The sequence below is a fragment of the Epinephelus lanceolatus genome, chromosome 8 (genome assembly GCF_041903045.1).
Source record: "Epinephelus lanceolatus isolate andai-2023 chromosome 8, ASM4190304v1, whole genome shotgun sequence".
Taxonomy (NCBI): domain Eukaryota; kingdom Metazoa; phylum Chordata; class Actinopteri; order Perciformes; family Serranidae; genus Epinephelus; species Epinephelus lanceolatus.
The window spans coordinates 32,363,782-32,388,183 of NC_135741.1; the positions used below are offsets into that span (position 1 = coordinate 32,363,782).

The window sequence follows — 24,402 nt, forward strand, 5'->3', positions numbered from 1 at the left end:
GTTTTGTGGATTTGGAGCTAAGTGTTGTGCATGGGGCACATCGTGTATTAATGATACTCATTAGTACCTGGAGAGGTTGAAAGATTCTTCCCTGTTCCAAAACCAAAATCAAACCCTGAAAAGTGTAGGATTAGCTAGCTAGCTACTGAAGATATAGCCTACTGAATGTATATACATGCTGCTTTTGCTTTTTAATGATTATAACAGTGAAAAAAGACCGACCCTGCTGTACAGGAACCAGTGAAGGGAAGCAGGGAAACTTTACTGATATTCAACCAGCTGTGTGTCATCACATTGTGCGCAGATGAACATGGTTTGACTTCCCCCAGAGGTCCCTGCCTGTCCTGCGGCGGAGGTCCGGGTGCTGGCAGCGGCACGGGGGCAAAGCCACACACCATTCATCTGCACACACTGCGATGCCACACAGCTGGTTCAATATCAGCAAAGTTTCCCTTTATATTTATTGTCTTCTGTGGCGATCAGCAGTGATGTGGTGGTTCACTTTTACACTGTGATCTGTAGCCTATAGTTCGGCTTTAGCTTCTAACTGGCTGTCTTTTTAACCTGTTTTTGCTGCCAAGTCAGTTTGATATCCTGGATATATCCTTCAAACACAGACTGTAGACCCTTCTGTCTGCTGCTCTCTGGAGTCACTGTTGCATTTTTCCAAATATATGATAATATTTCTTCAGGGAGTGCAGTTAGATACCAGACCATCACAAAGGGGCGGGGCTTAACAAAAGGTCAATTACAGGTAAACGCTAAGCTAAAATATGTTTCTGAAAACATCTGATTTGGGAAATATGCAACACAGTAACAGAAACTTGGTTCATATTTTGTCAGCAATTCTTATTTTTACCATTTGATCTCATTTCAGCCTCTGTTTTTGCAATACAGGAAGTAGTATGGCACCTGCTTCTTGTTCACAAATTTTCATCTTACAGCCAATAGTGAACAACATTTATTTCACTTTAGCCGTGTAACAAAAATCCAACAGTGTATAGAGTTCTTATAAAACATTTACATAAATAAAACTAAATATCATAATTAATACTGAACATTTGATCTGTTGATGATAGCTACATGTGACTGACTTGTGAACGCTGATAGCTGCCTGGAAAACACAGGATTATCCAGGATCACTCATGGCAAGTTTAGTGAATAACAAACTGGTGAAAAACCGTTTGGTGACTTTTACTCAAAGGTGTGTTTCTATAATGTGAGTCTACTGAGGAAAAGTCCTTCTGATTACCAAAGGCAATAAAAATTATTGTTCTGAATGATGTCTTTCATTCTCTGTTTGGAACAGGGACGTTTTTTTTTTATCCTGCAGCTTCAGTACTTTTTTAACCAACTCAAAAAAAATCAATATTTTTTATACTCTTTTTGGCTAACCAGGATTTCCCATGTCTGGCCCAATAAAGTTACACCTAGAAAACCTACACCTAGATCCTTTTTTTGGACACATTATTGCAAAACAACTCTTCACATGCCTCGCCCCCAGACATGTAGGCGGCAGTAGAACATTATTGATGGTCATGTTTATTCTCTGTTTGGATAATATTTGTGCCAGTTGTCTCCAGTCATGACAAGAACATTGTGAAATCTGTACTCCTGAGGTTGTTTTTCCTACTCCCACTCAGCCTCTCACATTTTCCAAAAACAAGTCCTGCACATGATTCTGCACCGTCTATCTGCAAGCTCATTAAAATTGGTTGATTTCTTGTACTCAAGCCTTGTGCGTGGGTTCTCTCCGGGCACTCCGGCTTCCTCCCACAGTCCAAAGACATGCAGATTGGGGACTAGGTTAATTGATAACTCTAAATTGTCCATAGGTGTGAATGTGAGCGTGAATGGTTGTTTGTCTCTATGTGTCAGCCCTGTGATAGTCTGGCGACCTGTCCAGGGTGTACCCTGCCTCTCGCCCAATGTCAGCTGGGATAGGCTCCAGCCCCCCCACGCGACCCTCAAGAGGATGAAGCGGTTAGAAGATGAATGAATGATGAGCTTACCAGTCTGCTATGGATATTTCAGTCCCTCTGAAGCACAGATCTGTCTCTGAAACCAAGTCCTTTCCTGTATCATAATGTCCTGATGTTCACTCTATTAAAAGGTGTATCAGTTTTGCAGAGGTGTGAGAAAGTCACATGTTCAAGACACAAGCAAGTCTCAAGTGAGAAGTCAAGCAAGTACCAAGTCAAGTCATATAAAGTTCTAATGATCTGGTCAAATGTTAGCTTTCTAGTCGATTCACACATTAGCTTTCTTCGTTAGCTAAGAAGACACATACACACACCTTTTTCTTTGTGTGTAGTGACAGATTAAATTAGATGTTGTGGTGGTCATGTGATTTTTGAGCTATAGACTTTGCGTACTGCTGTTCTGTTCTTACTACCTTCATCAACAACATTATCATTGAATCTAAATTGTATTATTTTTGGACCTGCCCACTCCATGATAGCTGCCTTGTGCCTTGGCCTCTGCTTATCTGCCAGGTTTGCAGGCCTTAACACTAGAAATCACCCACTCATTTTAAAAAAAAGAAACGTAACTTCTCAATGTCTAGAAAAAGTCAAGTCCTTTCAAGTCATCTGTCTCAGGCAAGTCTCTAGCCATGAATACCAAATCAAAGTTGAGCCTTTTATCAGTGTGAGTCTGACTTGAGTCAAGTCATGAGTCGAATCCCCCACTTCTGCAGTCTTCGAGATTTAAGCACCTCTTTCAATACAACACAGTACAATAGATTGTAATATTTTATTGGGAATTATAAGGAAATGGCTTTGGATATTGAACGGTCCTATTAACCTAATAACCAGTTTATTCATTGCTATCTGCTCGAGCTTTTCTGACTCTCTATGGAGTTCCTCTAGGGTCAAACCTGGGGCCTGTCTTATTCTCCCATTATATCCTCCCTTTAGAGTACATTGTCAGTTTGGTTGCGTCTATTATCACCTCTGTATCAGTGTCAAGCTTTATACATTTTGGCTATTTTGAATCATTTTCTAAAAGGAGATTATTGCCTGCATCTGATTGTGTTCTGTAGTTATTGTAAATCAAAACAAAGCTAAGTTCTTCTCTTGGCCCCAAGTCAGACTTCTAAAATTTTACATCAACACTGTGATTTCCAGTTAAACTTTTAGAAACATCCTCTTGTTTTTCCTCAATTAAAACAATAACATTACCAAGTTAAACCCCTTCTCATCTTTCCAACAGCTGGAACAAATCATCCATTGTTTTGTTTCCTCACATTTCAACAATTGTAATACACCAGCATGGCCAGCCATGTTTTACATACAGTGGTTACTAAAATGTCAGGTATTAATAATGGCTCTGTTTTATTAAAGTGTTGAATAAGCCATGACATGACAAATCTAGGACCCTGAAATTGACACAGCTGAATGGACCCCAGCCATCATTAAATGCTGTAATTTATATCTGTGCTTTTCCTGTGTGAATGGACGGATACAGACATCCAATTTACAGCGCTTATGTTATTTTAGCCATGATTATACCAAACTCAGTTAAATCAAGTCAGATTTATTTATAGAGCACATTGAAAAACAACAAATTTTGACCAAAGTGCTTCACAAAGAAATAAAAAAACAAACAAAATAAAACACAGGGATGATCAAATAAAAACAGTCATAGGAGAATATAAGTAAGATTAATGAGAGCGTACAATATTTTGACAAAATCATAACACAAAAATAGCATTGCACACAACAAAAAACAGATTTTTTTAAATTAATTACTTTTTCAATTAATTTTTTTTTTAAAGTAAGAACAAACAAAATGACTCAACTCTGTAGTGCACACTTATACAATCATATTTATTTATGGTATAGATTGTTTGCATTGAATGGATGATCACATTGTCATCATGAATAGGTCCTGTATTAAACCAAACCCACACTCAGGCTTTTCCCTGACATGTGTGTTTTTGTAGCCTTAACTTAAAACTTGACACAGTTTCATGTAACACACAGTGTAACCCGCATATGGGACTCATTAGGCTTACAATAATGTATGAGTGCTCAGGCCTCTTCAGTCTGTGCTCTGAGACTGGATGTCTGGCGGCCCTCATGGGGCTTCTGTTATTCTCATTTTGGATATTGCGTCCAGTTGAAAAGGAGCCACTGGAGTCAGGTTCAGGTTTGTTTTGCAAAATCGTAGACTGCCTCAGATCCAAATGAATAAATACAGAGTGTGTCCCACCCACCATCACTCTCACTGCTCACCAACCACTGAGTCCGGTTAAACCATGCTTCGCCTCGGCACCACGTTCTGTGAGTATACTGATTAGCATAATGATAAAAAGATATCTTTCTATAAATATAGGAAGTCTTAGATTACGATTTGGTAAAATTAAGTTCTCTTGCCAATGAAGCCAAAGCGTCCCTTTGTATCTCTTGTGTGCTGTTTGCTTTTCAGTGCTGGCAGCAGCCTGTGTGCTCGTAAGTCCAGGTAAATATCTGTGTGTGAGGATTCTTGAATACATTTCTACATATGTGCCGTTGTGTTAAACTAATACTTCCATCTCTGTTTTTAGCTGTTTCCACAGAGACAGTTCTTACCTGTCAGGTCGAGACTGTCCAGCGCCTGAGCTGTGGTATGCCTCTATTTCCTAAAATATTCTGTCCTCAACAGTGCTTACATAAATTCTGGTAGCGCTTGTTTGATCATTAAGGTGTTTTTTGTTTTTACTTTATCATCTTTGATTCAACCAGCGTTACGGTATTTAAAAAAAAGCTTTAACATGTTGAATTTATTCTGGATTATGATGAAACCATTTTGATGTATAGGTTAGGGTGAGCAGAAGCAGCTGATCAGTTACTATGGTATAGTTTAAGTACATTTCAAGATTAAGTGATGACTACTAATTCTTCCAATTCTTTGCTGTGGAACAGATAGTGGAGTGATCAGTGTGCAGGAAGCACTGTATGGACGCACAGACAGTGAGACCTGCAGTGAGGGAAAACCTCAGGCACAGCTTACCAATACAGATTGCGCGCAAGAGGGCACAGTGGACGTCCTCAAGAGAAGGTACAATCATAAAGATATACCGCATTTTATTTATATGCATTCTAAATGTAGCTAAAAGGAGACTTCAATTAAATTTTTTTTTAAAAATAAATCAACCAGACCCAACATAAGTAAAAACATCTGTTTCACAATTCATTTTACAAGCAGCTGTGGTGCCATCGACTGCTTCCATATTCAATGCTTGAGAAGTACACAGGTCGTAAAACACACTCGCTGGATGCATAACACCAAAACTCCCTGTTCTCAAGTATCATGTGTATTCTTCAGCCTTTGTATCATTGCGGAATGAGGAAGGAATCAGTCTCTTGCATTGTGACAACACTGTGTGTGGCTGTGATTCTGCTTGAAACATGCCCTATATGTTCTTCCTGCAGGTGTGATGGAAAAAGGGTGTGTGAAGTGAGCGTGAATGTCTTTGGATCACCCGATCCCTGCGAAGGCACCTCCAAATATCTACAGACCAAGTACATCTGCCTCCCAGCAAGTCAGTCACATGTCTGCATGAAACTAAAGCTGCCAAAAAATATTTTTTCCCCTGGTTTTCACTTGCTTTATTTACAAATATATGGCTTCTTCTTGCCAGCATGTCAAGGTTTTCAAGCAGGCAAGAAATACACCTATCAGCCACATCATTAAAAGTGCTGACAGGTAAAGTGAATAACATTGTCATCACCTTGTTACAATGTCATGTTCTGCTGGGAAACTTCGGGTCCTGGCGTTTATGTGGATGACACTTGACTGACACCACCCACCGAAATATTGTTGTAGACCAATTACATCCCCTCATGGCAACAGCACTTGTCGCTGGCAGTTTCACCCCCAGCAGGACAATGCGCCATGCCACACTGCAAAAAGCATCCAGCAACCTTGGGCTAAGGAATGGCCTGAGGATGCTGGATGCCTGATGAGATTGGGATCAGTGGAATTTGGAGGCCGGGTCGACACCTTGAGCTCTTTGTCGTGATCCTCGGGTCATTCCTGAGCAGTTTTTGTAGTGTGGCGTGGTGCATTGACCTGTGGTGGGGGTCACTGCCATCAGGGAGTGCCGTCTTTGGGTGGGTGGAGCGTCTCAAATGGCTTGAATGCAAGGTCCAATGTTTGCCAGCAGAACATTGCATTCCGACAAGATGATCAATGTTATTAATTTCACTGGTCAGTGGTTTTTAATGTGGCTGATCAGTCTAAAGGTATGGGACGTTCTGTGTCTTAATACTGTCAAATAATGTATTGTAGAAAATTCAGATTCCAGTGATTTTCCCTTCACATATTTCCACGTTTTAAGCTTTTGGCCCTGCTTTTAGTGCCTTGGTTGATTCAAACGGTCAGCAGGATACACTTAAACTAAACTGTTTTTATTTGTGTGATCTGATTTGAAGAAGTGTGCATTCTGACGCAAAATGCATCGACTGGTTGTAAATAATGCATCGATGTGTGTCACGTTATTTTGACAGTTCACCTTGTGACATGTGAGCACTCTTTCGCAAACCTGCACTGTGGTAAGATCACGTAACCACTAGCTTTGTTTTATTTTTATGTCACTTCAGTACTCATCTGAATATCTCACTTTTTTCTTTGGTCACATGCCTCTCAAAGCTACATTTTCTTTCATCTTTGCTTTCAACTCTCCCTCCTCCTCTTGCCAGATGCTGGGCAGGTTATATCTGTCTACGGCGCTGATTATGGACGCCACGACCAGACCACATGCACTTACAAACGGCCTGCCACTCAGATCCAAAATAGCGACTGCTCACAGCCGACCAGCATCGTTTCTGACAAGTACAGTTACTCACTTTTTGTCAACTCATACTTCAGGTTAAAGGCTGTTAAAGGCATCATGCATGTATTCACTCTGTCTCCACAGCTGTGATGGGAAAAACAGTTGCAGTATCAAAGCAAGCAACTCAGTGTTTGGAGACCCCTGTGTCGGCACTTTCAAGTACCTGGAAGTGGCTTACGTTTGTGCATGTAAGTAGCTGGAAGGCCAGTTAGCACTGTGTTATAGACTCTATTTATCCATAAGTATTCCAGTTTTGTGCAGTTTGAGTGTTTTTTGTTTTCAGAAACACTGTCCTGTGTTAATAAAGTGTAAAATGCATTTTTTAAAATTATAATGCCGTAACACATTTTGTGCAACCAGTCACTTAAATACAGTATTTATCTGAGGTGAATCTTTCATCTGGTTTTTGCAGATCCTTCCAGCCCTCCGGATGACACCCTGTAAACATACTGAGGTCACAATAAGATCACAATAAATATGCATTAAATAAAATGCATTAAACCAGCAGCGTGCGTCTTGTCTTACTTCACAATAACCTAAAGATATTTGCACAAGAAAATGTCCACTGCAGTGACTCTCAGTGTCTGGTGTTTTCTGGGTCTTCCAGGAAGTTCAGAGAAAAAACAAAATAACAATAGGTGCTACAGAGTGTTCCAGTAAGTTCACAGGGGGAAAAAAACATTGCAACAGCTCAATTGTTCATCAGTTAGCAGGAAACAACGTCACGTTATTGTAAATTTAAAAACATAAGTGTTAAAGATGAAGACACTGCAAACCGAGAAAGACTGCATGTCACACAGTGCTGTGAGGAGCATAGGTGTAGGTTTCGGGGGGGACACAGGGGTCATGTCTCCCTTAGTGTTTAGAACATGTGGCTTTGTCCCCCCCAATGAAAACATGAAAGTAGCACAGGAAATTATTTTGATGAAATTAAAGACATTTCAACCATGAATAGCTGCAGAAAAGGCAAAAAGTGTTGCATAAAAATATCATGTGGAAGGACCCCAAATCCCCAGTTTCGTCATCATCTCCCAGCCAATGTTGAAATGAAATCTGCACCCTGAGGAGGGTAGAGTCATATACATTAAGAAAAACTAATGGTCACAAAAGCACATGATCTACAGAAATGAGACTGGTGAGACAAGGGGCTCTCCTTCAAGGAAGAAGATGCAAGAAATTTAAGGGTCAGAGACAAAAATGAGCTCATTTGTTGTCAGGCTGGAAAAACCACCTCAGAGCACAGGCAGTACATCACATCCCGACAAATGCACTTTGTGAACACCCTCCAACTTTCGTCACTCCAATTACCGTGTTGTTTTTCTGGAGAGCTCTGCACGCCTTACTTGTAATAATTCTGTAACACGAGTCAGCATACTGAGAAATTCTTTTGCTCATCATCACATACAGCGAGACATTGTCATTGTCCTCTGTCGTCTGTCATTCTGGCTTTGATTGTATGTTCACATTTTTCCACAGTGGTGTTAGGAGCCAGTTGGGCAAGATCAAGCCATTGTTTTGTATATAAGGCAAAGACAGTTCCTCACTGGGCAGAAGAGATTCAGGTGTTTCTGTTTCTGCATCCGTCAGTCCCTCTGTTCAGCTCAGACAGGATCTTCTAACATCATGCTCTGCTACAGACTCAGCACCACACTGTGTGAGTACACAGCTGACAACTGAAAGAATAATTATGTGGGTTCATGTAAAACTAGGAATTAAGTTTGATTATCTGAGTTTACAATTACAATTTACTAATGTGGCATTTTAACTCAGGGCAAGACAGTTTCAAAATGTCTGCTGTGATAAAGCTCCATCCTACTAGAACACAGCAAAGTTGTTTTTTTTAGCAAGACTTTGTAACTTTTACTCGTGTTTGGCTGACACAGTTTGACAGTGATGTTTCTTTTCAGTGCTGGCAGCAACATGTTTGCTCATGACAGCAGGTAAATGTCTGAGTGAATGTGATCATGATGATGCCTGCATTTATTTTCTACATACAGTGTGTGGCTTCAACCCACTTCAGCTTATGCTTTGGTATCTGTTATTGTAGTTGTTTCCACGGAGAAAGTTGTCACCTGTGGAAGCTCCGGGAATGTCCAGCGCCTGAGCTGTGGTATGACTAATCTCATTTGAAAATATAATATGTAACATTTACACATTCAAATCTACTATTTTATATATTTTGTTGAGTTGTGCATTCACATTATCCCAAAAGATTCTAACAATGTTCAAACCCAGAGAAATCTGTAATTTTAATCAAGGTAAAGTTCTAGTTGCTATGAGAAACCAGATGATATGTCACTGTAAATCTTACAGTGTGACTGAATTAACTAAATAATAGTGTTTTTCCTGCCACACAACACGTTTTCATTAATTCTTGCCATTTTACAGCATAGTAATCCAGTAGAGACATAATTTATTGATATGATATTGCAATATCAATCCAGCAGCTTACTACAATGTGCTACTACGACAAGTGGCTCATGCCAGCCACCAAGCAAATGTGTGGAATGAGCTTAAGTGTATGCTAAGTTGTAACATTGAGCAAGTTAGCCAGCGTTACCTGCAGCTATTTTACGAAATGACATAATGTGAATAAGCAGCAGCAGCCTTCCAGCAGAGCAGCCTCGCCCTTAAATACGCATAACTTTGGGCCTCAAATGCACCAAAGAGACCATAGAGACCAAAACCGTTTTTTGTACCAGACTATAACGGTGTTTGTTTCTGCTGTAAAATAGGGCATTTCAACTTGCTTGTCTATGGGGATTGACTGTGATTCGGAGCCAGCCTCAAGTGGCCATCTAATGAACTGCAGTTTTTTGCACTCCCGCATTGGTTTCATTTCTCAGCCTCAGAGGTTGCAGCTTGGTCAGACAGATTTTCATTGACAATGGTGTTGTTTTTTTACGATGAGAAGAGTGATTTTTTATTTTCTTTCTTTCTTTCTTTCTTTTTTTTTTTACATCAGATATGCCTGTGGAAATGTTAGGCTCGGTCAAAATGACAAAAATTGTTAATGATTCCCATAGTGATTTCTTTAGATGAGAACTCTCCCTCTGAACTTTATTGTTTATTAATTTCCTCCTTGGTGTGTAACAGAATCTGGAGTGATCGTTGTGCAGGCAGCACTGTATGGGCGTGCAGACAATGAGACCTGCAGTGAGGGAAGACCTCAGAATCAGCTTGCCAACACACAGTGCGCTCAAAAGGGTACAGTGGACGTCCTCAGAAGAAGGTATTTTTTAATCACATGTATTCTAAATGTTAAAGTCCTGCATTCATAGCATCACTCAAGTAAAAGTATAAAAAGTATCAAGATATATGTTACTAAAAGTAAAAGTACTCATTATGCAGAATGGCACATTTCTGAATAATAAATATTATTTTATATTATTGATGCATTTATATGCACATCAGCTTATAGCCTGATCTATAATCATACATCATAATTTAGTGGTTGATTTCATATTTTGCATTACCAGTCTGAATGTGCAAAGTAACTAAACTGTCAAAATAAACTGAGTAAGAAGTGCAATATTTGCTTCCAATGTAATGTAAGAATTAAATAATACCATAAAATGGAAATACTCAAGTTAAGTACAAGCAGGGATGGGCAGTATTTCTATTAATGGTATTTAAAATACGTATTTCAATTACATTTGAGTATTTTGTAATTTGTATTTGATAAGGCCGATAAAAAACAAATGTAATTTGTAACAAAATACTTTTGAGTAGAGTAATTTTGTATTTAAAATACTCAAAATACTTTCTCCATGAATCAAAAAACAAAAATAATAGGCTACTACACATTCTTATAATATTGGATGTAACAATATTTTTTACTTATATATATATACGTATATATATATATATATATATATATATAATGCTTGGGATGAGTATGCTACAAATGAATTGCCTCACGTGGGATCGATAAAGTTGTCTGAATCTAAATCTGAATCAATAAATAATATATTAGGGTAGCCTACATGTCCCTAGCTTTTTTTTCTCTTTTTCATTTGAAAAAGTTGAACACAGGGTTCCAAAGGCTTCAAGTTAGACAGCAAACAAGTTAACTAGCTACAGTAGCTACAGTATCTTGCTACTGTTTAGCTAGGCCGTTGGTGGACAGTTCACAGCACAGCTAGACTAGACTTGCCAGGCATGCTGCTCACGTGGATGGACCCACACTACCAGTAGACTACCTTGCTGCTCACGTCTTCCAAGTTCAACAGATTGTCATACCAAATTTGCAATAGCTGCAACCAAATTTGCTACTATCATTAATGGATGAGTCATGGTTGTTCTTTCTGGCATAGTTACTCGTGGTCTCTAATTGCAGCATGTCAATTTTGAGCATTTTTGGTCAAGGACTTTGAGAGTTATTCAGGAAAAGCTTTGAATCGGTTAGTATAGCGCCACCTATGGATGAATCATGGGCATTCTTTCTGGTATAGTTACTCATGGTCTCTAGTTGCTGTATGCAAATTTTGAGCATTTTGGGTCAGGGATTTTTGAGTTATTCACGAAAAGCTTTGTGGACCAACTGACCAACCAACCGACAGAGTGACCTATAGAGCTGTGGGTCGCTGCTAAAAAGAAAAAGTATTTTCTGTATTTGAAAATACAAAATACATGTATTTTATTTTGATACATTTATTTGAGGGATATTTTTTATTTTGCACAAAATACATTTTGATGTATTTTTGCCCATCTCTGAGTACAAGTACCTCAAAATTGTACTTAAATATAATACTTGAGTAAATGTACACCTGGATACAGGTAGAAATAAAAGCTACGTCAAATCATGAAGTTTTTCTTAAGTAACCAAATGAAGTAAATGATCTTAACCTCTCTTCAGCACCTTGAGACACATATTCTTGAGGTTTCGTTGTATACTCTGATGGCATTGTGTATTTTTTTTTTTTTTTACAGCAGACTATTTTTGTAAATCTGACAGACCAAAATGACCTGGTTTGAATCTCTTGATACATACAATCCCCAACCCAAAATATAACAGTCAAATTATTATTATACTGTACATTAAAACAAGCGGTATCTCACGTACTCAAGTCTACATTTCACACTAAATACTGCATTTAAAGTTTAGGGAATAAATAGTCTCAGACATTCATCAAAGTTACCACAGTATCTACACTAATTTTCATGCTTTTGCTTTGTGCTAAAAACAAGCTACGAATGTGTTTCCCACAGGTGTGATGGCAAGAGGGAGTGTGAACTGAACGTAAACCTTGTTCGTAACTTTAATCCCTGCCGTGGCATCTACAAATACCTGGAAACCACCTTCACCTGCTTCCCAGCAAGTCAGTCACGTCTGCATGAAACTAACAGTGAAGAAAAAGCTGACAGTTTTATAGTGTGAAGTCTCATGTGATTCTTTCATGTTACTTGGACAGTTCACTTTGCTGCCTGCGAGGGCTCTGTGGCACACCTCAAGTGTGGTAATATATTTATTTTCCTTGTTTGTATTTATGGTGGTTTAATATGACAAACAAGAGCATAATTACATTTTCAACTCTCTCTATTGTTCTAATTGACCTATGGCTAAGCCACGTCCCCCTCCACTCACTCCGACAAAAAACTATCAACATTCAGTGACCAGTGCTATGGCAGGTGTCACAGTACACGGCATTTCGCAGGAGGCAGTTGATGATTTTTGGGGACATAACGATCAGATGTCATTGACAAGTAACCAAAAGGGCCTAAACTACACATTGGAGGAATATATTCATCATTTTATTGTTGAGAAGGTCGATGAAAAGCTTAAATTACAAGTCAAAATTTACAGGTTACAGTGTACGCTTGTGAACCGCATCTCGTTGCCGTCGCCATCAAAGACAACAAGTTAAAGTGCCACTGAAGTTCAGGTTTTTGGCTCAGAATATGAGAAAAGGATAACGGCCTTTTTACCATCTTTACCAAGAGTGTGTTTCCGTTGGTTTGCTGCTACAGTATTTACACTGAATCATTCAGCATAACGTTTGCCAACCTTTGTTATCTCTGCGATTACAGATAAGTTAATGAAGCTAAGCTCCAGAAGTTAACGTTAGCTTAACTAGAGCCCTTTGGACAACAGCTAACAATGATGTACGATCACCAAAGTACAAAACTAGAACAAAATAGGCTAATGAACTCCCAGCAAACAAGGTGACATGATGAACAACGCAGCTAGGAGCTAACATTAGGCTAACTTTAGCTAACGTTAGCTAGAGATGTTAAAGATAACTTTATATTTCTTTCCAGCAAAGTGACAATATGTTGCCTCAAACACGATGTTAACTTACCTTAAAACAGATGTAAACATCATTGTTAATCTTATTCACGTTGAGTTGATGTTGTGGTCTAACGTTACCACACAACTTTATCCAAAGGAGACACTTTTCTCGGTTGAGATGTGGTTTAAAGTGTAAAAAATACACCTTGTCGCCCAGCCTCTCAGGATACCTTGTGTCAGAGTTGCATGTACCCCATGCACACTGTTTGACCATTTTTAAACTTCAAATCTCCGAAAAAGCTCATAAAACCGAACAAAACTGAGTTTCTGTAATGCATTTCAATGAACGTCCAGGCAGAGAATGTCCGAGTGTATGGGAATTACTATACGCACTGTGATTGGCTCATTGCATCTGAAGGCGGGACTTAGCCATAGGTCAATTCATAACTTCATCTCTGTCCTCTCTAATTGTTCCTCCTCTTTCTGACAGATGTAGGACAGGTTATCTTTGTGTATGGGGCTGACTATGGACGCCGTGACCGCACAACCTGCTCTTTCGGACGGCCTACCTCTCAGATCCTAACAGCTAACTGCTCACGCCCTACTACCATAGTTGCTGACAGGTACAGCTGCACACCCTTTGCTAAATATAAGGAATACAGTGTGTGTTGTTCTGCATCAAGGAAATGCAATCTTTGGGGCGCCCAGTATCTCAGTGGGCAGAACAGGCGACCAATGTATAAAGAGAAGATCCTTGCCACAGCAGCTGCAGGTTCGATTCCAGCCCACAGCTCTATGCTGCATGTCACCTCCTCTCTCTCCCCTTTCATGCTTAAGCTATCCTGTCCAATAAATGCAAATGCCACGCAAGAAAAACTTTTAAAAAATAAGAAAATGCAATCTGCAGAATTTACGACAGTTATGATTAGATTAGTTGAGATAAAACTTTATTATCCACCGTAGTGGAAATTTGTCTTCAGCCTCTCCAGACTCCAGACTACACAAGACAAAACCAGAACACTCATCAAGATACACAACAGAAAGGAAAAGTAAAGTTGAGTGAAGTTGTTGTGCAAATAGAAAAAAACAAAACAAAAAAAAAACAGCAACAGCAGGTACAATCATGTTATGTTCAGAGCATGTATGGCATGTGGAATGAAAGATTTCTTATTTATGTTCCGGCTCGCCCTCGGGACTCTGAATCTGCAGCCAGATGGAAGCAGTTCAAACTGTGAGTGTAAGGGGTGTGAAGTATCCCCAGATAACTGTCTGACCTTCCTGACAACTGCCCCATTGATCAACTCACCAAATTGAAGTTGTGGCTTACCAACCACCTTCCCTGCAATTTTCACAATTGAGGAAAGCTTGTTTTTCTGCTTCACATTCAGATTCCCATACCAAGCAGCTATATTAAACTGCAAGATGCTTTCCACAAGACCTCCAAACCAAACAGTCTTTGTCAACTCATACCTCAGGTTAAAGGTTCACTCATGTCGCTCTGTCTCCACAGCTGCAATGGGAAAAACAGGTGCAGTATCAATGTGAGCAACTCAGTGTTTGGAGACCCCTGCAGTGGCACTTACAAGTACCTGGAGGTGGCGTACATATGCGAATGTAAGTATCTTAAAGGACCTTATATGTGGTGCACAATATGTGGTGGGGAAAATGGCATGATACAGACATCTGTCCACACAGTGTTGCTGCTCAAACAGCCACTGCTACAACAAAAAGAATTCAGTTGCTTGAATTATGTGTCTGAATTTAATATTTTGTTCTTTCACAGATCCTGGGGTCATTCCATATCAGCCTCCAGTGCATTAATCATTAACATACTGGAAATTCACTCATATCACAATAAACATGCATTTGATTTAATACATTTGTCGGTTTGTTCATTGGCTAAAGAAATGTCAAACATAGCTGCAGAATCCTATTCCGGATACAGAAATATACCAGAGTATTAATATGGAATAGTTTGGCCCATACAGCTTACAAGTTACATACAAGTTGAAATAAATCCGCTAATTTTCAGATGTCTCTTTCACAATGTAAATTTATGGGGAAAAAATCTTTTGGGGCCGGAGGGCATCACTTGATGGACCCAGAAGTTGTAATTCCAGTACAAAAATTGCTGGACGATCAGTTCGCTGGAGGTCTCGCCGCTGGCAGCAGGCTCTTGTGGGCCATCCCCTTCCCGTCTGACCCCGCCTCCTCCCGATGCTCTGCTGTGAACTTGTTCAACTCTGCCATTTTCTGTAATGAAACAGGAAATGCACTTTAAACGCCCGTGTGTGATTTCAATGTGTGTTTCACAGTGTTTCAAAACAGACTGTGTAGCAAAGACACTGGAAAAAAATCGACCACTTAATTTCTTAGATCGTCTGTTTTCTTTGATGCTTTCCATGCAAAAATTAGATTAAAACTCCTCAAGTTTTAGAGGTGTAGGTTTAAAATAAACACTTAAGATTAAATATACCCCAAACAGGAAAGCCAAGGGGGCAGGGGAAATAAAGAAACAAGCAACACATTTTCACACCCAACTCGTCAAATACCGACCCTGTGCACTGACGCTCTAGGTACCCCACAAGCGTCAGTTTTAGACATGTTAGGGATGGCATGTCAGTTTCTGGTCAGTGTAGGTTTACTTAGTTTTTAGGTTGAAGGTTGACTTCATTAGGTTTGGGCAACAACATTACTTGTTTAGGTCTAAAAAAAGATCATGGTTCGGGTTAAAAGAAGTGCATTTGTCAAGAGACATATGTCACTGACATATTGTGTTACATAGTTAAAATAAGATTGAATATTGGTTTCACACTTGACATGAACAGTGTTCTCCTCAGTGAAAGTCCTGACCACCTCACTATGCAGAATTTTTTGCTCTTATACAACATCAGTTGCTCAGAGCGTCTAATAATGATGCGGCGTCTCACATACTGAAATTTTAAAATGTACTCAGCACTGAGCTTTATATAAGCTTTTCCTCGAGCGCCACAAATGTTTTACATAAAGTTACTATTAATGATCCAAAAACATCTACAAGTTACACAGCATTTAATATGGGTGGTGTCCTTTAGTTTTTACATGAAAAGCTAGTCTTGGACCAGACTCATTTAAAGATGTTGTAACCAATAGAAACAACGGCCAAAACTATGAAAATGAACTCCAATCCTCAGTAAACTTGACACATTCGTTAATGACGGAGAAAAGAGAGAGAAGTAAAGCTTACAACAATAAGAGCGTCCATAACATCTTTACAGGTCTGCAGGCTGGCTGCACTCGTCACCTCCAAGAACAACTCTTTGGTTGTCTTCTTGATCTGTAAAGTACAATCAGCTGATCATGTAATTACTTATTACAATACTATTGTATCATGAGAAGACAACAGGACATTTCCACCGTGTGACAGCATTTCATATGAAATCCTCTCTTCTGGGAGGATATGATTACAGTATGATAACCAGGGAGAAAATAGAAATTCACACCTTGGTTTTCTTACTGTTGGTAATAGGGGCGAATGCGATCACATGTCCCTCTGCATCCACCAGGCAGGGGTACATTGTTTTTCCCTGCAGAAGCTGCAGGTATCTGTAAAGACAAAACAGGAAAGAGACAACAGTATAAAGTGGCTTAAAGACATGTAATAGATGGATAATGTGTTTTTCTTCTTTCTGTCGATTCAGATCTGTCGGGGCTGTCAGCTGCATAGTGATGATTTTTTTGTTTTGCAGCTTTCATTTGGTGTGAAATTTACAGAAAGTCACTTCCTTTTCATTATGCACAGATTAAAACTACCTGCGCCCATAATGTGGGCTTGATGAGCTTTTGATGCCTTATAATGTGATAACAACACCCACTGCTTATTCTGCACTGAGTGTGGAATAAATCAGACTGAAGCTGTGATCCAACACACTTATACTGCCCTCATGTGTTCAAATGTAACAGCCAGCAAGTCGCACAGATGTCTTGTGCACCACTTTCATGTGTAGTGTGAAGTGCTGTTACCCAAATGTCATCATTATGTTAGTGTCATGTTCTGCTGGGAAACTTTGGGTCCTGGCATTTATGTGGATGTGACTTGACACGCACCACCCACCTAAATATTGTTGCAGACCAAGTACATCCCCTCACAACAGCACTTGTCGATGGCACACAATGCACCATGTCACACTGCAAAAACTGCTCAGGAATGCCCGGGGATGCTGGATGCCTGATGAAATTTAGGATCAGTAGCTTGAAGGCCAGTTAGCACTGTGTTACGCTACTGAGGCTTGTCTGTGGGTTAAATGTGCAGAGGGAAACATGATGTGGAATACAGCATGTGGTGGTAAACAGCTGTGATGCAGAGATTTGTCAACCCAACTGCTTATCTTTGCAATGATAAAAATAGGCTCTATTAATCCATAACTATTCCAGTTTTGTGCGGTTTGAGTGGTTTTTGTTTTCAGAAACAATGTGCTGTGCTAATAGACTGTAAATTGCAGTTTATGATCATGCAGCAACAGTTTGTGCAACCAGACACACTTAAACAGTATTTATCTGAAGTGAATCGTTTATCTGTTTTTTGCAGATCCTTCAAACATACTGAGGTCACAATAAGATCACAACAAACATGTAGTAAATAAAATGCATTAAACCAGCAGCGTGTGTCTTGTCAGTTTATGATTGTTATTTTGCTTTTGTGCTAAAGATGACTTCACAGTAATCAAAAGACATTTGCACAAGCAAAGCTCCACTGCAGTGACTCTCAGTGTTTGGTGTTTTCTGGGTCTTCCAGGAAGTCAAGAGACAAAACAAAATAACAATAGGTGCCACAGAGTGTTCCAGTAAGTCCACAGGAAAAAAAAAAAAAGAACAATGCAACAATTCATTTATTTGTCAGTTTGCAGGAACCAACATCATGGATGATGAAGAGATGAAGACATTGTAAACCAAGCACAACTGCATATCACGCAGTGCTGTGAGGAGCATAGGCGTAACCCCTTATTTAGTGCCTTTGTCCCCCCCATTAAAAACATGAAACTAACAGAGGACATTATTTTGATGAATTTAAAGACATTCCAACCATAAATAGCTGCAGAAAAGGCAAAAACTGTTGCATAAAAAATTCTTGGGGGACGACCCCAATCCCCCAGTTTCTGTGTCCCCCAGCCAATATCGAAATGTAATCTGCACCCTGAGGAGGGAAGAGACACACACATTGTATATATACAGTGTATATATCTCTAAATGGAAGGGAACTCTCATTCAAGGAAGAAAGTGTGAGAAATCTGAGGGTCAGAGACAAGAATGAGAGAATTTGTTGTCAGGCAGGAAAACAGGGTAAAACCTCTGAACAGGGTCAGTGCATCATATCTCAACATCAGCACACAAGAACTAATGCACTTTCTAAATAACTTCCAACTTCCGTCATTTCAATTAACTGTCTTGTTTTTGCACAGACTTTTGCATGCCTCACCTTTTTATATTTCCACAACATGAGTCAGCAAAGTATAAGTCATTGTCCTCTGTCATCAGCGTTAAATCTAAATGAAGACATTCTGGTTTTGATTGTATGTTCACATTTTTCCACAGTGGTGTTAGGAGCCAGTTGGGCAAGATCAAGCCATTGTTTTGTATATAAGGCAAAGACAGTTCCTCACTGGGCAGAAGAGATACAGGTGTTTCTGTTTCTGCATCCGTCAGTCCCTCTGTTCAGCCAGACAGGATCTTCTAACATCATGCTCTGCTACAGACTCAGCACCACACTGTGTGAGTACACAGCTGACAACTGAAAGAATAATTATGTGGGTTCATGTAAAACTAGGAATTAAGTTTGATTATCTGAGTTTACAATTACAATTTACTAATGTGGCATTTTAACTCAGGGCAAAGACTTTAGCAAGACTTTGTAACTTTTACTCGTGTTTGGCTGACACAGTTTGACAGTGATGTTTCTTTTCAGTGCTGGCAGCAACATGTTTGCTCATGACAGCAGGTAAATGTCTGAGTGAATGTGATCATGATGATGCCTGCATTTATTTTCTACATACAGTGTGTGGCTTCAACCCACTTCAACTTATGGTTTGGTATCTGTTATTGTAGTTGTTTCCACGGAGAAAGTTGTCACCTGTGGAAGCTCCGGGAATGTCCAGCGCCTGAGCTGTGGTATGACTAATCTCATCTGAAAATATAATATGCAACATTTACGCATTCAAACCTCAAAGGACAACTATTTTATATATTTTGTTGAGTTGTGCATTCACATTATCCCAAATGATTCTAACAATGTTCAAACCCAGTTGCTATGGGAAACCAGATGATATGTCACTGTAAATCATACAGTGTGACTGAATTAACTAAATAAAAGTGTTTTTCCTGCCACACAACACACGTTTTCATTAATTCTTGCCATTTTGCAGCACAGTAATTGATATGATATTGCAACATCAATCCAGCAGCTTACTACAATGTGCTACTACGACAAGTGGCTCATGCCAGCCACCAAGCAAATGTGTGGAATGAGCTTAAGTGTATGCTAAGTTGTAACATTGAGCAAGTTAACCAGCGTTACCTGCGGCTATTTTATTTGAATGAAATTACATAATGTGAGTAAAACTTAAATACATCAACTCATTCATTAATGTGATTTATGCCCGAGTCACGTCCGTAGTCCATATAAATAATGGATGTAGCTACCGTGATGTCACCCGTTGGTTTGTGAACTGCTGTTTTGAAACCTTGAGTACGGCATTTTGGACACCGCCATCTTGGTTTTTTGGAGCCAGAAGTGGCCATACCAAGAGGGTGGAGCTGTGGAGGAGCGAGGGATGGATGTAACCCATAGACTGCAGCAACCAGTAGCGACGCCTTGCAGACAGCCTTCCAGCAGAGCAGCCTTCCAGCAGAGCAGCCTCGCCCTTGAATATGCATAACTTTGGGCCTCAAAAAAAAAATGCAAACGGGTGAATTATAAAACAATTCACCCCTGCACCAAAGAGACCATAGAGACCAAAACCGTTTTTTGTACCAGACTATAGCGGTGTTTGTTTCTGCTGTAAAATAGGGCATTTCAACTTGCTTGTCTATGGGGATTGACTGTGATTCGGAGCCAGCCTCAAGTGGCCATCTAATGAACTGCAGTTTTTTGCACTCCCGCATTGGTTTCATTTCTCAGCCTCAGAGGTTGCAGCTTGGTCAGACAGATTTTCATTGACAATGGTGTTGTTTTTTTACGATGAGAAGAGTGATTTTTTATTTTCTTTCTTTCTTTCTTTTTTTTACATGAGATATGCCTGTGGAAATGTTAGGCTCGGTCAAAATGACAAAAATTGTTAATGATTCCCATAGTGATTTCTTTAGACGAGAACTCTCCCTCTGAACTTTATTGTTTATTAATTTCCTCCTTGGTGTGTAACAGAATCTGGAGTGATCGTTGTGCAGGCAGCACTGTATGGGCGTGCAGACAATGAGACCTGCAGTGAGGGAAGACCTCAGAATCAGCTTGCCAACACAACATGCGCTCAAAGGGGCACAGTGGACGTCCTCAGAAGAAGGTATTTTTTAATCACATGTATTCTAAATGTTAAAGTCCTGCATTCATAGCATCACTCAAGTAAAAGTATAAAAGTATCAAGATATATGTTACTAAAAGTAAAAGTGCTCATTATGCAGAATGGCACATTTCTGAATAATAAATATTATTTTATATTATTGGATACTCGTTGATGCATTTATATGCACATCAGCTTATAGCCTGATCTATAATCATACATCATAATTTAGTGGTTGATTTCATATTTTGCATTACCAGTCTGAATGTGCAAACTGTCAAAATAAAAAGTGCAATATTTGCTTCCAATGTAAGAATTAAATAATACCATAAAATGGAAATTCTCAAGTTAAGTATAAGTACCTCAAAATTGTACTTAAATAATATGCTTGAGTAAATGTAAAGCTACGTCAAATCATAAAGGTTTTTCAGTAACCAAATGAAGTAGATGATGTCATCTCTTTGTTAACTCTTCAGCACCTTGAGACACATATTCTTGGGGTTTTGTTGTTGGTTTCATTGTGGATTTTTTTTTTTTTTTTTTTTTTACAGCAGACTATTTTTGTAAATCTGACAGATCAAAAGATCAAATTGAGCTGGTTTGAATCTCTTGATACATACAATCCCCAGCCTCAAATATTTTCTAACAGTCATCAAACTGATGTTATACTGTACATTAAAACAAGTGGTATCTCACATACACTAAAAGCTGCATTTAAAGTTTAGGGAATAAATAGTCTCAGACATTCATCAAAGTTACCACAGTATCTACACTAATTTTCATGCTTTTGCTTTGTGCTAAAAACAAGCTACGAATGTGTTTCCCACAGGTGTGATGGCAAGAGGGAGTGTGAACTGAACGTAAACCTTGTTCGTAACTTTAATCCCTGCCGTGGCATCTACAAATACCTGGAAACCACCTTCACCTGCTTCCCAGCAAGTCAGTCACGTCTGCATGAAACTAACAGTGAAGAAAAAGCTGACAGTTTTATAGTGTGAAGTCTCATGTGATTCTTTCATGTTACTTGGACAGTTCACTTTGCTGCCTGCGAGGGCTCTGTGGCACACCTCAAGTGTGGTAATATATTTATTTTCCTTGTTTGTATTTATGGTGGTTTAATATGACAAACAAGAGCATAATTACATTTTCAACTCTCTCTATTGTTCTAATTGACCTATGGCTAAGCCACGCTCCCCTCCACTCACTCCGACAAAAAACTATCAACATTCAGTGACCAGTGCTATGGCAGGTGTCACAGTACACGGCATTTCGCAGGAGGCAGTTGATGATTTTTGGGGACATAACGATCAGATGTCATTGACAAGTAACCAAAAGGGCCTAAACTACACACTGGAGGGATATATTCATCATTTTATTGTTGAGAAGGTCGATGAAAAGCTTAAATTACAAGTCAAAATTTACAGGTTACAGTGTACGCTTGTGAACCGCATCTCGTTGCCGTCGCCATCAAAGACAACAAGTTAAAGTGCCACTGAAGTTCAGGTTTTTGGCTCAGAATATGAGAAAAGGATAACGGCCTTTTTACCATCTTTACCAAGAGTGTGTTTCCGTTGGTTTGCTGCTACAGTATTTACACTGAATCATTCAGTGTAACGTTTGCCAACCTTTGTTATCTCTGCCATTACAGAAGTTAATGAAGCTAAGCTCCAGAAGTTAACGTTAGCTTAACTAGAGCCCTTTGGACAACAGCTAACAATGATGTACGATCACCAAAGTACAAAACTAGAACAAAATAGGCTAATGAACTCCCAGCAAACAAGGTGACATGATGAACAACGCAGCTAGGAGCTAACGTTAGGCTAACTTTAGCTAACGTTAGCTAGAGATGTTAAAGATAACTTTATATTTCTTTCCAGCAAAGTGACAATATGTTGCCTCAAACACGATGTTAACTTACCTTAAAACAGATGTAAACATCATTGTTAATCTTAATCACGTTGAGTTGATGTTGTGGTCTAACGTTACCACACAACTTTATCCAAAGGAGACACTTTTCTCGGTTGAGATGTGGTTTAAAGTGTAAAAAATACACCTTGTCGCCCAGCCTCTCAGGATACCTTGTGTCAGAGTTGCATGTACCCCATGCACACTGTTTGACCATTTTTAAACTTCAAATCTCCGAAAAAGCTCATAAAACCGAACAAAACTGAGTTTCTGTAATGCATTTCAATGAACGTCCAGGCGGAGAATGTCCGAGTGTATGGGAATTACTATACGCACTGTGATTGGCTCATTGCATCTGAAGGCGGGACTTAGCCATAGGTCAATTCATAACTTCATCTCTGTCCTCTCTAATTGTTCCTCCTCTTTCTGACAGATGTAGGACAGGTTATCTTTGTGTATGGGGCTGACTATGGACGCCGTGACCGCACAACCTGCTCTTTCGGACGGCCTACCTCTCAGATCCTAACAGCTAACTGCTCACGCCCTACTACCATAGTTGCTGACAGGTACAGCGGCACACCCTTTGCTAAATATAAGGAATACAGTGTGTGTTGTTCTGCATCAAGGAAATGCAATCTTTGGGGCGCCCAGTATCTCAGTGGGCAGAACAGGCGACCAATGTATAAAGAGAAGATCCTTGCCACAGCAGCTGCAGGTTCGATTCCAGCCCACAGCTCTATGCTGCATGTCACCTCCTCTCTCTCCCCTTTCATGCTTAAGCTATCCTGTCCAATAAATGCAAATGCCACGCAAGAAAAACTTTTAAAAAATAAGAAAATGCAATCTGCAGAATTTACGACAGTTATGATTAGATTAGTTGAGATAAAACTTTATTATCCACCGTAGTGGAAATTTGTCTTCAGCCTCTCCAGACTCCAGACTACACAAGACAAAACCAGAACACTCATCAAGATACACAACAGAAAGGAAAAGAAAAGTAAAGTTGAGTGAAGTTGTTGTGCAAATAGAAAAAAACAAAAAACAAACAAAAAAAACAGCAACAGCAGGTACAATCATGTTATGTTCAGAGCATGTATGGCATGTGGAATGAAAGATTTCTTATTTATGTTCCGGCTCGCCCTCGGGACTCTGAATCTGCAGCCAGATGGAAGCAGTTCAAACTGTGAGTGTAAGGGGTGTGAAGTATCCCCAGATAACTGTCTGACCTTCCTGACAACTGCCCCATTGATCAACTCACCAAATTGAAGTTGTGGCTTACCAACCACCTTCCCTGCAATTTTCACAATTGAGGAAAGCTTGTTTTTCTGCTTCACATTCAGATTCCCATACCAAGCAGCTATATTAAACTGCAAGATGCTTTCCACAAGACCTCCAAACCAAACAGTCTTTGTCAACTCATACCTCAGGTTAAAGGTTCACTCATGTCGCTCTGTCTCCACAGCTGCAATGGGAAAAACAGGTGCAGTATCAATGTGAGCAACTCAGTGTTTGGAGACCCCTGCAGTGGCACTTACAAGTACCTGGAGGTGGCGTACATATGCGAATGTAAGTATCTTAAAGGACCTTATATGTGGTGCACAATATGTGGTGGGGAAAATGGCATGATACAGACATCTGTCCACACAGTGTTGCTGCTCAAACAGCCACAGCTACAACAAAAAGAATTCAGTTGCTTGAATTATGTGTCTGAATTTAATATTTTGTTCTTTCACAGATCCTGGGGTCATTCCATATCAGCCTCCAGTGCATTAATCATTAACATACTGGAAATTCACTCATATCACAATAAACATGCATTTGATTTAATACATTTGTCGGTTTGTTCATTGGCTAAAGAAATGTCAAACATAACTACAGAATCCCGCTCCTGATACAGAAATATACCAGAGTACTAA

At 39.6% G+C, this 24,402-nt stretch overlaps 1 protein-coding gene across 1 annotated transcript; it reads left to right on the top strand.

Moving 5' to 3' along the window:
• Nucleotides 1-4,147: 4,147 nt before the first annotated feature.
• Nucleotides 4,148-24,313, top strand: LOC117258119 (uncharacterized). Its single transcript, XM_078170420.1, has 27 exons — nucleotides 4,148-4,286; nucleotides 4,432-4,464; nucleotides 4,550-4,609; nucleotides 4,908-5,043; nucleotides 5,418-5,527; nucleotides 6,495-6,539; nucleotides 6,687-6,819; nucleotides 6,905-7,008; nucleotides 7,233-7,261; nucleotides 8,306-8,474; nucleotides 8,728-8,760; nucleotides 8,868-8,930; nucleotides 9,917-10,052; nucleotides 12,032-12,141; nucleotides 12,235-12,279; nucleotides 13,543-13,675; nucleotides 14,563-14,666; nucleotides 14,836-14,871; nucleotides 18,624-18,800; nucleotides 18,994-19,026; nucleotides 19,134-19,196; nucleotides 20,449-20,584; nucleotides 21,411-21,520; nucleotides 21,614-21,658; nucleotides 22,920-23,052; nucleotides 23,949-24,052; nucleotides 24,222-24,313. The coding sequence occupies exons 1-27, from the start codon at nucleotides 4,262-4,264 to the stop codon at nucleotides 24,257-24,259; spliced, it is 2,343 nt and encodes a 780-aa protein (XP_078026546.1). The 5' UTR covers nucleotides 4,148-4,261; the 3' UTR covers nucleotides 24,260-24,313.
• Nucleotides 24,314-24,402: the final 89 nt, after the last annotated feature.